The 12,605-nt window shown below is 52.8% G+C and overlaps 4 protein-coding genes across 4 annotated transcripts; 3 read left to right on the forward strand and 1 right to left on the reverse strand.

Annotated features, from left to right (window-relative positions):
- Positions 1-244: 244 nt before the first annotated feature.
- On the reverse strand, positions 245-3,492 carry LRP88_08895 (uncharacterized protein; the record flags this gene model as incomplete). Its single annotated transcript, XM_083245392.1, has 2 exons — positions 245-2,277; positions 2,328-3,492. 2 exons carry the CDS (start codon positions 3,490-3,492, stop codon positions 245-247), a joined length of 3,198 nt encoding a protein of 1,065 aa, XP_083099886.1.
- Positions 3,493-4,791: 1,299 nt separating this feature from the next.
- On the forward strand, positions 4,792-6,685 carry LRP88_08896 (glycosyl hydrolase family 76-domain-containing protein; the record flags this gene model as incomplete). The annotated part of the gene is made up of 2 exons (XM_083245393.1): positions 4,792-5,262; positions 5,318-6,685. 2 exons carry the CDS (start codon positions 4,792-4,794, stop codon positions 6,683-6,685), a joined length of 1,839 nt encoding a protein of 612 aa, XP_083099887.1.
- A 680-nt stretch (positions 6,686-7,365) lies between these two features.
- LRP88_08897 (uncharacterized protein) lies at positions 7,366-7,902 on the forward strand (the record flags this gene model as incomplete). Its single annotated transcript, XM_083245394.1, has 1 exon — positions 7,366-7,902. One exon carries the CDS (start codon positions 7,366-7,368, stop codon positions 7,900-7,902), a length of 537 nt encoding a protein of 178 aa, XP_083099888.1.
- Positions 7,903-8,610: 708 nt separating this feature from the next.
- LRP88_08898 (tryptophan synthase beta subunit-like PLP-dependent enzyme) lies at positions 8,611-10,402 on the forward strand (the record flags this gene model as incomplete). Its single annotated transcript, XM_083245395.1, has 2 exons — positions 8,611-8,820; positions 8,873-10,402. 2 exons carry the CDS (start codon positions 8,611-8,613, stop codon positions 10,400-10,402), a joined length of 1,740 nt encoding a protein of 579 aa, XP_083099889.1.
- Between the last annotated feature and the right edge of the window lie 2,203 nt (positions 10,403-12,605).

Below are 12,605 nucleotides of genomic sequence, written 5' to 3' on the forward strand. Positions count from 1 at the left end.
ATTCTCGCCAAAACCTTGCGAGTCATGATGGATATTTCTACAAAACGCGCAAGACATTAAACAAGTCAAGTCCTTAATAACCCTGATTAACCACCAACTCCTTAAGAAATGCCATCTCCCTGTGATGGCCTTCATCAAGCCTGGCTGATCCAACGGACCATGAACCCAAAAACGCCTTTCCATGATTTGATTGATTCCAAATTCGCCGTGTCCGAAATACTCCGCATCCGCGTCAGTGCTCCTTTTACAACTCAGGAATACCCTCCCATGTCAGCTGGTCGCTGCAGTTGGTGACATCGCGGACTGTCATGCCCGTGATGTTGAGAACCGTCATCTCGATCTCCTCCTCGCTCATCGCCTGGCCAGCCGCCTTTTGGCCCTCAAGCACGTCATAGAGGCTGTAGATCTGATCGTTCTTGGCCTCTAGTTGCTTCAGGAGAGTACGGATGCTCTCAGCGAGACTCACACGCTCACGGCGACCAAGAGCCTTGTCACGAGCATTGTACTTGGCTTGGATGCAAGTCAACTCGAGCTGGAGATGATGAGACTCATCCTCCAGACCCTTGATGACCATAGCCAACGCATGGCCGGGTGACTGAAGGGGACGCACTGTCGGATCCTCAACCGACAGATCGCGGTCACTAACAGGGACCGGTCGGGGGACGGTGACGCGCTTCTTGCCAGCGGCAACATCAGCCGACGAGAGGACGCCGCGGTGAGAAGTGATTCGGCTGCAGACGGTGCAGTTGCGGCAGTTGTGCTCGCAAAGGTTATCGAGAACGCGTTTGGCGTCGCTCGAGAGAACAGGGCAGGTGTCCTTGTCCACACTCTTGATGCTATTAGCCGTGACGTCAGTCACAACGACATGCCTCAGAGACGTTCGTGACTGAGAGCGCGTGTGCTGCGATCGCTCGCTGTGAACAGTCGTGTTCTGAGTCGTGTTCTGGGTAGTTGATTGCCTCTGCTCTCGAGACTTGACCTCCTTACGGGTCTTCGGGATGACACTCAGTTGAGTAGAGAAGTCCTGGGTGGTGTTGTCAACAGACTGAAGACCGGTCGTCTCATCATTGTCCTCCAAGGTATCCATGTCATAGGTTGCAATGCCCTTCATAGCGTTTCGCTGGTTAGCCTCGGACACTGTTCGGCGCTTGCTACCGTGGTTGGCCACATTGGAGCTGGCCTTCTGCGAGGGCTTGGCTGGGATCGAGAAGGCAACCTTTTGAGGCTGGTTGGTCTTGGAAGTCTTGCTCTTGCTTCGCGATTTCTTCGACTCGCTCTGTGTAGTAACGTCACGCTTGGTAGTGTTACGTGTCTCTTCCTCCGTCACATCGGGAATCGTGGGGAGCTTAGCACTGTCCTCAGTGGGCTCAGGAAGCTCCTTGGTCTCGGTGTTCTCAGCGTTGTCGTCAGCGTCGACCTCATTAGTGTTGGTGTTGATCGTGATGTCGGGAATGAAGAAGGCCGAAGTCATGTTCTCCTCAGTCTCATCATCAAGACGAGCAGAGAAGTCCTCCTTAGGGGCAGGGCGGCAGTGATCGAGCTGCTGCTTCAAGAACTCAACCTCATCCTTGAGCTTGAGGTTCTCATCATGAAGGTCATGGATGCTTCGCTCAAAGCCCGAGTTCTCGCGTCGAAGCATCTTGTTCTCGCCAAAGTACTTCTCGTTGTGTCGCACGAGGCTCTCGTTGTCCTCACGGAGAGTCGACTTTTCCTGCAACATGGCCTGAAGTTCTTGCTGAATCGCCTCGACTTCCTCCTTGGCGGCGTCAAGCTCATGCTGGAGGCCATCGAGATTCTCCCGAAGGTCTTCATTCTCGTCCATCAAGGCCTTGTTATTTGTCCGCAGCGAGCGGTTCTCGCTGATCAAGGACTCGTGTTCCCGGCGAACACCGCTGCTGTCCGAACGCAGCGACTCAGCCTCCTCCTTCAGGCTAGCGTTCTCCTTTCGCAGCGTCTCGTTAGCAGACACAAGAGACTTGTTTTCAAGGTCCATCGAGTCACGGCCATGCTTCAAAGACATCAGATCCCGTCGCAGAGTGTCGTTCTCGCTGCGGATCTGCTCAGTCGATTCCAGCTGCTTGTGGGTGGTCTCTAGCTCCTTCTGCTTCGTGCTCAACTTGCGTGTGAGCTTGTTGATGTCCTCGCATGCCTCCTGCAATTTTCTCACGGCGCGATCTCTCTCCTGGGCCATCGCATCGTTCTCAATCTCGGCAAGGCTAATCTTTCGAGAGGTTTGCTCCAGACGCGACTGAAGGGTTGATACCTCCACTTCCAATCCTATTCGCAAGTTAGTAGGATACTTATTACTCAAGGGGTGAGAATCTCACGGTTCTTCTGAGCCAGTAGCTGCTCATTGACCTGGGCAGAAGCCAGCTCCTGGTCGAAGGATTTCCGCGACTTGAGCTGGGCCTCTAGCTGCTCAACTTGTTGCTGGAGGTTCTCGGCGTATTCTTGCACCTTGTCATAGTGCTCCTGGAGAGAAATGATCTCTTCGCGGATCATATCCATAGACACAAAGATCTTCTCTTCATCTTCAGGCACCTCAAGCTCATCAACCTCGGCGTGGCTAGCTAGAGAGGGCTTCTCAAATCGGTCGTGGACTCTGCCATGCTTGACAAAGATGGGGACTCCATTTCTCATGGCGCCGCTGAATTGAAGGGTGCCATCAACAAAGTCACCCAGGTGGGAGACTTCTGGCAGGAAAAAGGAGCGCGCGTTGCTCTCGTTATGGGCAGGGCTACCCATAGAATGGGGCGAAGAAGGTACAGCTGTTAGGCTAGATTTTGCTGAAGACATCTGTGGTGATGACCGCTCGCGTTGCTCCTGGTCTCGTTGGTTAACTCTGGGGCTTTGTGACGCGCTGCGAAGGCGGTTGAGGGCGTTGGTGAGCGACTCTCGACGTTGTTGCTTCTCCTCGGCCAAGGACTCTGATGCTACCCGCGTGTGGACCTTAGACAGCGGACTAGGGTGGTGTGTGTTCTTGCCCCAAGAGGGGTTGGAAAGGGCTCGGGCAGGTGACTTGGCCATCAGTGAGGACAGGTCGGACTCGTTGTCGACGCGAGGCTGCATCTCAGCGCGGGTTCTGTTGGAGCCCATCCAGGTGGGATTTGTCGTGTCGTCGGCAAACTTGTCTTGGAACTTTGTGGCGGAGGCAGGAGGCTTGTTCTCCTTGGACTCGGCGCTCAGCGGCCGTGTGTCGGTGTTGTCCTCGAAGACGGGCACCTCGCGCGTCTTGGGCATGCCGAAAAACTCGGGCCACTTGCGGTGAGCAGCCTCCCAGTTGACGGGCAGGTTCTTGGGAGCAGTGACACGAGCAATGTCCTCGTTGAGTCTACGCGTAGACTCGCCGTCCGGGTCGGAAAAGACAGAGGACAGTGTAACGGTGCCGTGGGAGCCAGTGGATTCGGGCGGTGAGTTGAATGGGTTGTCGCGGTTGGCCTTCATTTCTCTAAGGATGCGAGAGCGGTATCTGCTAGCGGCGTCCACCTCCATGGCTCTTTCTCACGCGTGTGGGCGCGTGCGAAGAATGCGGGAGCTTGGAAGTTGAACAATGATGGAAGGTGAGCTGAGGATGCAAAAGCACCCGTGGCGCGTGTTTGGGAAGGGTATGTCGTGATTCGGGATGTTGAAAGGGATCAATTCTAAATGGATTGAGGTGTGCGGTGCATCTAGAAAGTAGAACACGTCTTAAGAGACATGAGAAAAGAAGCGAGGCACGACTTGATGGAGTAAGAAAGTGACGGTGTTTTTGGCTGAGAGAAAGAGAGACCCAAGTGATTTAGTTGTGTTTGGGTCGAGCCAGGGTTGAGTCTGTTTTGGGACGAAAGTAAACAAAGCATTGCCGTCGGCCCCACTTCGGCAGCCACTAAAAACGCGCTGGCTAATGGCCTGGAGCGCTAAAGAGCCCCTGAAGCTCGAAGCGATTGGGCAGGGTCAGCCCTTCACTCCACATCTTCAGAAGCGCGGCGCGGGGCTGTTGTGTCGGGTCTGATCCACGCTGCAAAACACCGCCTTTTCTCGCGTTGAGTGTACATGGTATGAAAAGTAACATCGCGTTAATGTAGGTACGGTGCGTTCAGACACGTCATTTATGTCCATGATAGGTTCATACCTGGGAGTTACCCTATGCTAAATGCATATCCGTGTTAATTCCTCTCAGCTTATGTACTTCGCAGTAGTTATCTTATCGCTGACTTGAAATGGCAGCATCGCGTCTAATTCCATGATCTTGCATCATGAACCAACACACACAGTCAATCATCCATGCTCAAAACATGCGAACACGGCTAACAACTAACAAGACTTGATCTCACACACATGACCATCTCCTCATCGCTTCCTTTGACCCCTTACTCACTCACCGTCTCTTTCAATCCTAAAAATCCGTTCTAGAATCCCATCTAGTCATGTCTTCGCAGTAGTTCTTGTGACCTGCTCGTTTTGGTGGTGGGGCAGATCGTCGCACCTTGTCTCGACTTCAGGGTCCTGACCGATAGATAATCTCGACATTTCTCCCTCATCTTTCTTGTCTTGTTCCTCTTTTTTTCTGCATTTTCGTATACACTTTGCTGTGGCTTTTCTTCCTTGAGTTTCACTAGCGGCTTCATCCGTCTCCTTCTCTCCTTGGGTGCTGGCTCATCTCACTCCTATCAACCTCCGAAACCGCATCGCCACATTTCGGTATGGATCGCCTTATCTCGTAAAAACCGCGCGTCAGGACCAGCAAGCTTTCAACTTCACTTACAATAGAATTCCTTGTTAGCCTTGGGTCAGGACTCTCTGCTTTCTCCCATGGCTCGGCGAATAGTCACTGCTGGCCTCGCCAGCTTGGTTGCGTTTCAACTGACGTCAGCCGCTCCGAGTCGTGAACATACTCGCCAACATTACTGTCCTGTCCTCTATACTGAACCACCAACAAATTGTCGCCCAATTCCGGAGACTTTTCTCACTTTCTCATCCAAGATTCCAAGGTCTGCTCCTGCCGAGTCACATATCCTTGAGGATGCTGTCAGTGCCCTCTCCGTCTTGCAGGATCGCTTCTTCGAACCCGATTATGCGACATGGCCGTCTGCCATAGACTGGACAGCTGCCTTTGCAGGAACTGCCGTTGCTGGAATGTTGACGACTTTATCCAAGTCCATCGACTCTGTGGACCTGGACGGCATCAACGACTGGAGGGTCAAGGAGAATGTGATATCAACATTCTATGCACAGTTGGTCGGGTCTTACTTTGGACAAGATGTCCTGTCCATCCGTGGCCAGGTAACTATATCGACACATATTACATGTTTGGCCCATGGACTAATGTTGTGACCAGGCGTACGACGACATCCTTTGGGTGGCACTTGGCTGGATCGAGGCCATCAAGTTCGTGAGAACCCATGGAGATCTGCATTATTCAACAACCAATTCTGAGGAGATCAGAGACAGCGGTCTCAGGAAAATCATTGAATCTATGCCTTGGCAGGGCTACAACTGGTTCTCGTCATTTGCCCATCGCTCCCGCATCTTCTGGAACCTTGGCTCTCATGGATGGGAAACCAGATTCTGCCACGGAGGCATGGTCTGGAATCCTCGTCTCAACCCGTACAAGAACGCCATCACCAACGAACTCTGGGTATCGGCCTCGATTTCCATGTATGAGCACTTTCCCGGCGACAACTTTACCGCTCCCTGGTTGGCAAACGCCGCGTTCCCGGATAACGACCCTGCGCATCTCGAGGCTGCTATGGAGGGGTACAACTGGCTCATGAATGTCAACATGACCAATTCGCGTGGCCTATTTGTTGATGGGTACCATATCGACCGGAGTAAGCCTGGCAACACAAAGTGCGATATACGAGATGAGATGGTGTACACGTATAACCAAGGCGTCTTATTGACGGGCCAGCGAGGACTCTGGGCGGTGACTGGAGGCGCATCATACTTGGAGGATGGACATATCTTGATTCAGTCAGTCATTGAAGCCACTGGATGGAGTTTGAAAAACAATAAGCCTGTGGATGACCCGAAACAAGTGCGTCCCGGTCAGTTGCCTCCCTGGAGAGGTCTCGGCCGAGGAGGTATCATGGAAGAGCAATGCGATGCGAGCGGTACTTGTTCACAGGACGGACAGACCTTTAAGAGCATCTTCTTCCATCACTTTACCACTTTCTGCGTCCCTCTTGACCCTCTTCGAGTTGATGAAGGGATGACAGCAGATATGCGAGGCTATCGACGAGTAAAGGCAGCGCATGCGACAGCCTGCAGATCATACCTGGGCTGGGTCAGGCACAATGCTCTGGCAGCTCTCGAGACTCGCAATGAAGCAGGTCTCTTCGGTATGTGGTGGGGTGCAGGTCTATTTGATGCCATCGTTACTTTGGATAACGACGGTATCGACCACAACGCCGAGAACACAACCGATTATCGCAACCAAGGAACACCAGATGATGAGACGTGGGGAGGACGTCACAGGTGGTTTCCAGGTACAGGACGTTGGACTGCATCTGAATCGGAGTCAGATGAGCCCGTCCTGGGAAGAGTTGCTGGAGCCCAAACACCGATGAATAAAAGAGATTCATCTAGGGAATTCAAACCAAAGAGACAAGACCCCAACGATCGAGGGAGGGGAAGAACGGTAGAGACACAAGTTGGAGGGCTCACGCTACTTAGAGCATTTTGGGAACTGTCCCAGTCATATTGATGATTACACGGAGTTATGTTTACGGTGGATATTATCATGATGCATTTATTAGACTTGTCACTTATCTGGATAAAGACAGAACATGTTTACGCTTACAATGAGGATTGACATTTTTCTTTACACGTTAAACAAGGCGTTTCGCATTCGCACCGGAGCAATTGACTTTTCCGCGTTTACCAGAATACTACCTCACAAGGATTCAGCCCTACGAACAGAAAACTCCTCCTCGGCACTCATACCCGTGTTGCGCCTCTCAACTTGCGACGCATTGCGGCCTCCCACGCACACGGAAGCGAGTGCGAAGGCCGAGTTAGTGGGTCTGATTGGCCCGGTGCCGGAAGAGTGGGGCTCGAATCGGCTTCTCCACGTCGGCGCCAAACCTTTTCGGGGATGCGATTCGAGATGGGGAGTTGCGTCAGCGTGGCTGCGCATTCGCATGATGATCAATTCGAATGGAGGGCTTGTTTTGGAATGATAACGAGGTTGAGAATGAAAGGGTTCGTGTATAAGAGGTAGGATAGATCGCGATGGGAGAAGAAATTGTCTCTACATCCTCACACAACTGAAGAACAGTCTTCCAGTCCTACAGCAAATACCCTACAGCTCAACCAAGGACCATCACTTATACCAACACCAACACCATCTTCATCTCTTACTTGATACCATTTTATAACATCAACATGGGTATCATCGGCCTTATCGCTAGCCATGTCCTCCCTCCCTCGGAGAACTCTCGTCCCTACAACACCAATTCCGCCAACAGCTGCTATAACCATCGCATCCAGCCAGCCTACCTAGTCCAGCCCCAGCAACAACCCATGGCCCCAAACATGGACTACGCATACATGACAACAGGACGCCCTTCGTGTCACCAGCGCAAGATGGAACGTCGCTACCAAAGAAAGATGCAACGTGTTGAGCGGGACATGCTCCGCGTCGAACAGAGAGCGGAGCGAGATCTGCAGCGGGCCGAGAGACGGGAGGCCGGAGCCATGCTTGTTAAGTCGGGCATGCAAAAGATTGGCATCACCAAGGGACCTTCGGAAAATGTCAATGTACACGAGACGAGGGTGGCTGGGGGATCCTTTGAGATGAGGGATATGTCTTCTGGAGTGAGGGATACACGTCACGACAACGTCTTTGAGCTGGATGCCGTGAACCAGCGGCACACTGAGCGGGACGCACCACCCGCGTACCAGGAAGTTGAAAGGAAGTGAAGGTATGGAGAGGCGAGTTGTGTTTATTAGACATGGGAGTTTCGGAGTTTGACTATAAATGATGAGTATTAATGAGAATGATCTATACAACCAGCCCAGCTCTTGGTGTTTCATTCAATCATGACCAATCACACCCTCTGTGAAATGCATTGGCTCTGGTTGGATCCGTGCCTCTTTGACCTCCGATATCGAACCCCGCCAGCTCGGCCGTAGTAACCCCGCCACCGCGAAGAGAGACGGACTCTTCTCACGTGGCAGCTAAGAGCCTCTTGAGAGGTACCTCCCTAATCTCTATTCGTAATCCCTGAAGCATCTGTGGATTGAAGCTCACGAATATCACCTCATGAATGGGGCCCTTTCTGCAAGGGAAATCTCGGGGCTGGTTGAGACGAGCATCAATGCATATTCATGAGACGATAACCGGCCTGGAATCGGCCTCTGACGGGGTTCGGACAGGCCGCGTCGAGCACATCCGCACCCGGGGGGGAGACTTTGGAATTTGCAGCACGGTCCTCCATCTGCCAAGTGCCCGCTACGTGCGAATTGACTCACCCGTGGTGCTCATCTCCAGAGCTAACAAAAATTCAGGTCCGATCTTTCGGCGGTGACTGACTAGAGTGCTTTGTTGCTCTGCTTTACAACGCAGCACTTTCCTGACCTGACTCTTTCTCTTCCTTCCATCATCATACCTACATATTCCCGCCCACGATGCCTTCAGTACATGAGCCCCCTGTGGTCCCCGTCGTCGCCAATGGCGTCGTCAATGGAACCAACGGCGACACTCGGCCGCATACTCCCACTACCGGCATGGCTTTGACTGAGTACAGCGCCAACCCTTCGACGCCGTCCGAGGAGAAGCGCGCTCAGATCAAGGAGATAGTACCAGAGGAGTATCTTCTTCCCACAGGCTATCCCGACGTGAGTTGCGACCCTTGACCAATGTGCGAATCGTGAAAGCTCACCAGTACAGTACCTTCGCCTTATCGCCAGCGCCACGTCCCGAGTCTACGAGGCCTGCAAGGTCACCCCCCTCACCCACGCCGTCAACCTGAGCAACCGACTCGAGTGCAAGGTTCTCCTCAAGCGCGAGGATGAACAGCCCGTCTTCAGCTTCAAGCTGCGCGGCGCCTACAACAAGATGGCCCACCTGGACCCGGCCAAGAGCTGGAAGGGTGTCGTCTGCTGTTCTGCCGGCAACCACGCCCAGGGTGTTGCCTATTCGGCTCGCAAGCTCAAGATCCCCGCGACCATTGTCATGCCCGAGGCGACCCCTAGCATCAAGCACTTGAACGTCGCCCGGCTCGGTGGTCATGTCGTGTTGCACGGCGCGGACTTTGATGCTGCCAAGGAAGAGTGCGCCAGGCGGTCGAAGCAGGATGGGCTCATCAACATCCCGCCATTTGACGATCCGTACGTCATTGCTGGTCAGGGAACCATTGGAAACGAGCTCTTTGGTCAGGTCAACATGGCCAAGGTAGAGGCCATCTTCTGCGGTGTTGGAGGTGGTGGTCTCATTGCCGGAATCGGCATCTATGTCAAGCGCATGGCTCCCCATGTCAAGATCATTGGTGTCGAGGCCGGCGATGCCAATGCCATGGCAGAGTCCTTGAAAAAGGGAGAGCGAGTCCTGCTCAAGGAAGTTGGTTTGTTCGCCGATGGTGCCGCCGTCAAGATCCCTGGAGAGGAGACGTTCCGTATCGCCAAGGAGGTTGTCGACGATGTTATCGAGGTCTCAACCGACGAGATCTGCGCCGCCATCAAGGACATGTACGACGACACGCGCTCAGGCCTGGAGCCAGCTGGTGCCCTGTCCATCGCCGGTCTGAAGAAATACGTTTCCCAGAACCCCTCGAGAGACTCGAAGCGCACGCTCATCGCCGTGACGTCGGGCGCCAATATGAACTTTGATCGTCTGAGATTTGTTGCCGAGCGTGCCAGCATGGGTGAGGGCAAGGAGGCTCTGCTCGCTGTTCAGATCCCTGAGCGCCCTGGTTCCTTTGCCGAGCTCATCAACACCATCATGCCCCATGCTGTTACCGAGTTTTCATACCGATACGCGAGCGATGAGGTGGCCAACATCCTCATCGGTCTCTCACTTACGGCACCTGCTGCGCAACGATCCGAGGAGCTTCGCATGCTTATCGAGCGCATCAAGTCCGGCAATATGAACGTGTCGGACCTGTCGCAGGATGAGCTCGCCAAGAGCCATATCCGATATCTTGTCGGTGGTCGATCCGGTGTTCCTCACGAGCGGCTATACATGTTCACCTTCCCAGAGCGCCCAGGTGCTCTGGAGAAGTTCTTGGTGACATTGCGGCCCAAGTTCAATATCAGCCTGTTCCAGTACCGTAACTATGGTGGAGACGTGGGCAAGATCGTCACAGGCATCGTGTGCCCTGACGACGAGGTTCCCGAGCTGGAGAACTTTTTGCGCAAGATCGGATATCCTTACGAGGACTGCACTGACTCGGAGGTCTTCAAGACATTCCTGAGAACCTAAGAGGACGGGAGAGACAGCATGAGCATTCGGGTTTTGCTTGGGGGCGTTGGGTATCAAAAGAGACCATGATTTTAATTTTCAAAAAAGGAGAAGTAATTGTTTTGGCCGTCGACTTTAGCGTCATGTGTTGGATTGTAGATAGACTAGATTGGTTTGCATGCCTAGGTAGTAAACTGGAAAAGTAAAGACGAAGTAGATACAGTTCCAAGTTCCATATTCACGAGAGGGAATTATCGTGGTTGTGCTTGTGCCGAAGGCGGCGTTGGTAACCGTCACTATCCGCCGCAAGATCTTCCTGGTCCCGTTCCGACTTTCCCTCACGTCTAGGGGAGGTGTATTTCGGTGACTGCCGACCTAGATAAAGCCGTGGAAGAGCATTCGTATAGTGAGTTTACTTGACAATAGGTAGATCAAGAGGGCGTTTTTCTATAACCGCCCGTCTTAAGCGCCTGCTCTAAGCGCCGTGAGGACCTACTCTTGGACCCAGCAACCTTTTTTCACATGAACGCTGGACGCCAAAGGGAAGAGAGCCTACTAGGTCATGAGGCCTTGTGTGTAGAGGTTCTAGGTTCCAAGGGGATGATGTTTTGGCACGGTCTTGGAAGCATACCTGTTCGCTAAAGGGTTGATTGAAACACGCACTTTGTGAGTAGAGTCAATGTAATATCTATAAACTGTTGCATTATGGAGCTTCGTCTCCGGGTATCGCGGTTACCTGCTAGGCCAGCTCGTCCAATAACTTCCATATACGAAACCCTGAGGGTTGGCGTGGTGTTCAGCTGCCGGCCCCTTCGATGGCAACGCTCTTTACCTCGAGTTCCTCACTGACTGATCTCATGGTGGCATGGGGTTATCTCAACATGCGCTGGGCTAATTTCGTATAGACATGGATAAAACGCATCCAACTCTATTCAAACCTGAATATGTCAAGTCGTGATGGCTGGTTGCCGAACCAGAATTCGACATGTCCTTCCATGCCCAAACACACCCAGCCCTCCTCCTTGTGATGGTGGTCGCCCCCACGAGTGCATTGCACCTCGTTTGCCTCAAGCTGCACACCTACCCCGTGTAATGAATGCAGCATGCGCCGGAAGCATATCCGAGATGGCTTTACGCAGGTTGGGGATATACGTTGAATATAGTATACAGAACCTTGTTAACAACATAACGATTTTGTTGAATTGGACTTGCTATCGAAATGTGGCTGAAAACAACGCTTTTCTACAATACCTGCCTGAACAATGAAAGGCCTAATAGAGACATGTCTATGCCGGCGGATCAAGAAACGAAATCTGGAACACCCTGTAGCTGAACCACACCTCCACACTCCCTCTTCGAGATAGGGGACGGCATATCCAGCCCTCAGGGTGATGATTATGGGGTTCTTCTTGGTTTGTGGCCTCTACCCTGGCTGTTGGATAATCGATATCCCGGCCTGTGAGGGTCGTGGAAAGGACACAAGTGTGTGTGGGCTCTGAACATGTGGTGACAAGGTGGACGCCAAGATGACATGACCCTAGTGCCCGCTGAGCACCGTCCCGGTACTCCATGAGAAGACCGACACAAAAACCCGGGATTCGGGCCTGGAAAATGCGGACGCGGTCCAAGCCTTCGAGAGGAGCGACAGAGTGTAGAGTTTCTTCAGCTGCCTGGGATGGCGGTGAGGTCTGTAGCCGAGGGGCTGGCACTTCAATGAAGTTATCGGAACTCGAATCGTTTCGAACCACAACGCCGAAACCATTCACATGTCTAACGGGAATCTGGTTGAAGACAAAGGCGAGGGGTGGCGAGTCAAGAAGTGCATAATGAGGTGGTTGTGGATCAAGAGTATACCCCACAAAGATATCACCGCTCAGTCTTTTTCGAATCTACAACATGAGAAGTGAGAGAAAGTTCGGACACCGAGAAGGAATTACTTACCATGATAACCCTACGGCGACCGCCACGAACTCCTATCGCTACAATATCGTCATTAGGGGGCAGAGGAACATATACCCACGATAGTCTTGGCCGGATTGGGTATGGAAACCGCTCAAGGAATTCCGCAGCAGAAGGCATTTTGGCAGTGTGGCTATGGACCCCATAGAATCTGCCTGACTTGAAGAAGAACGTAAGGCCCGTCGTCTGGTCGAGTGAGGTGTTGTAATAGCGCCAAGAGGTCCCGTCTCGCATATAGGGGAACACGTGCAGCCTGTGGCCGTTG

The sequence above is a fragment of the Fusarium phalaenopsidis genome (assembly GCF_050370095.1).
Source record: "Fusarium phalaenopsidis strain FUZ10S chromosome Unknown contig_32302, whole genome shotgun sequence".
Lineage (NCBI taxonomy): Eukaryota > Fungi > Ascomycota > Sordariomycetes > Hypocreales > Nectriaceae > Fusarium > Fusarium phalaenopsidis.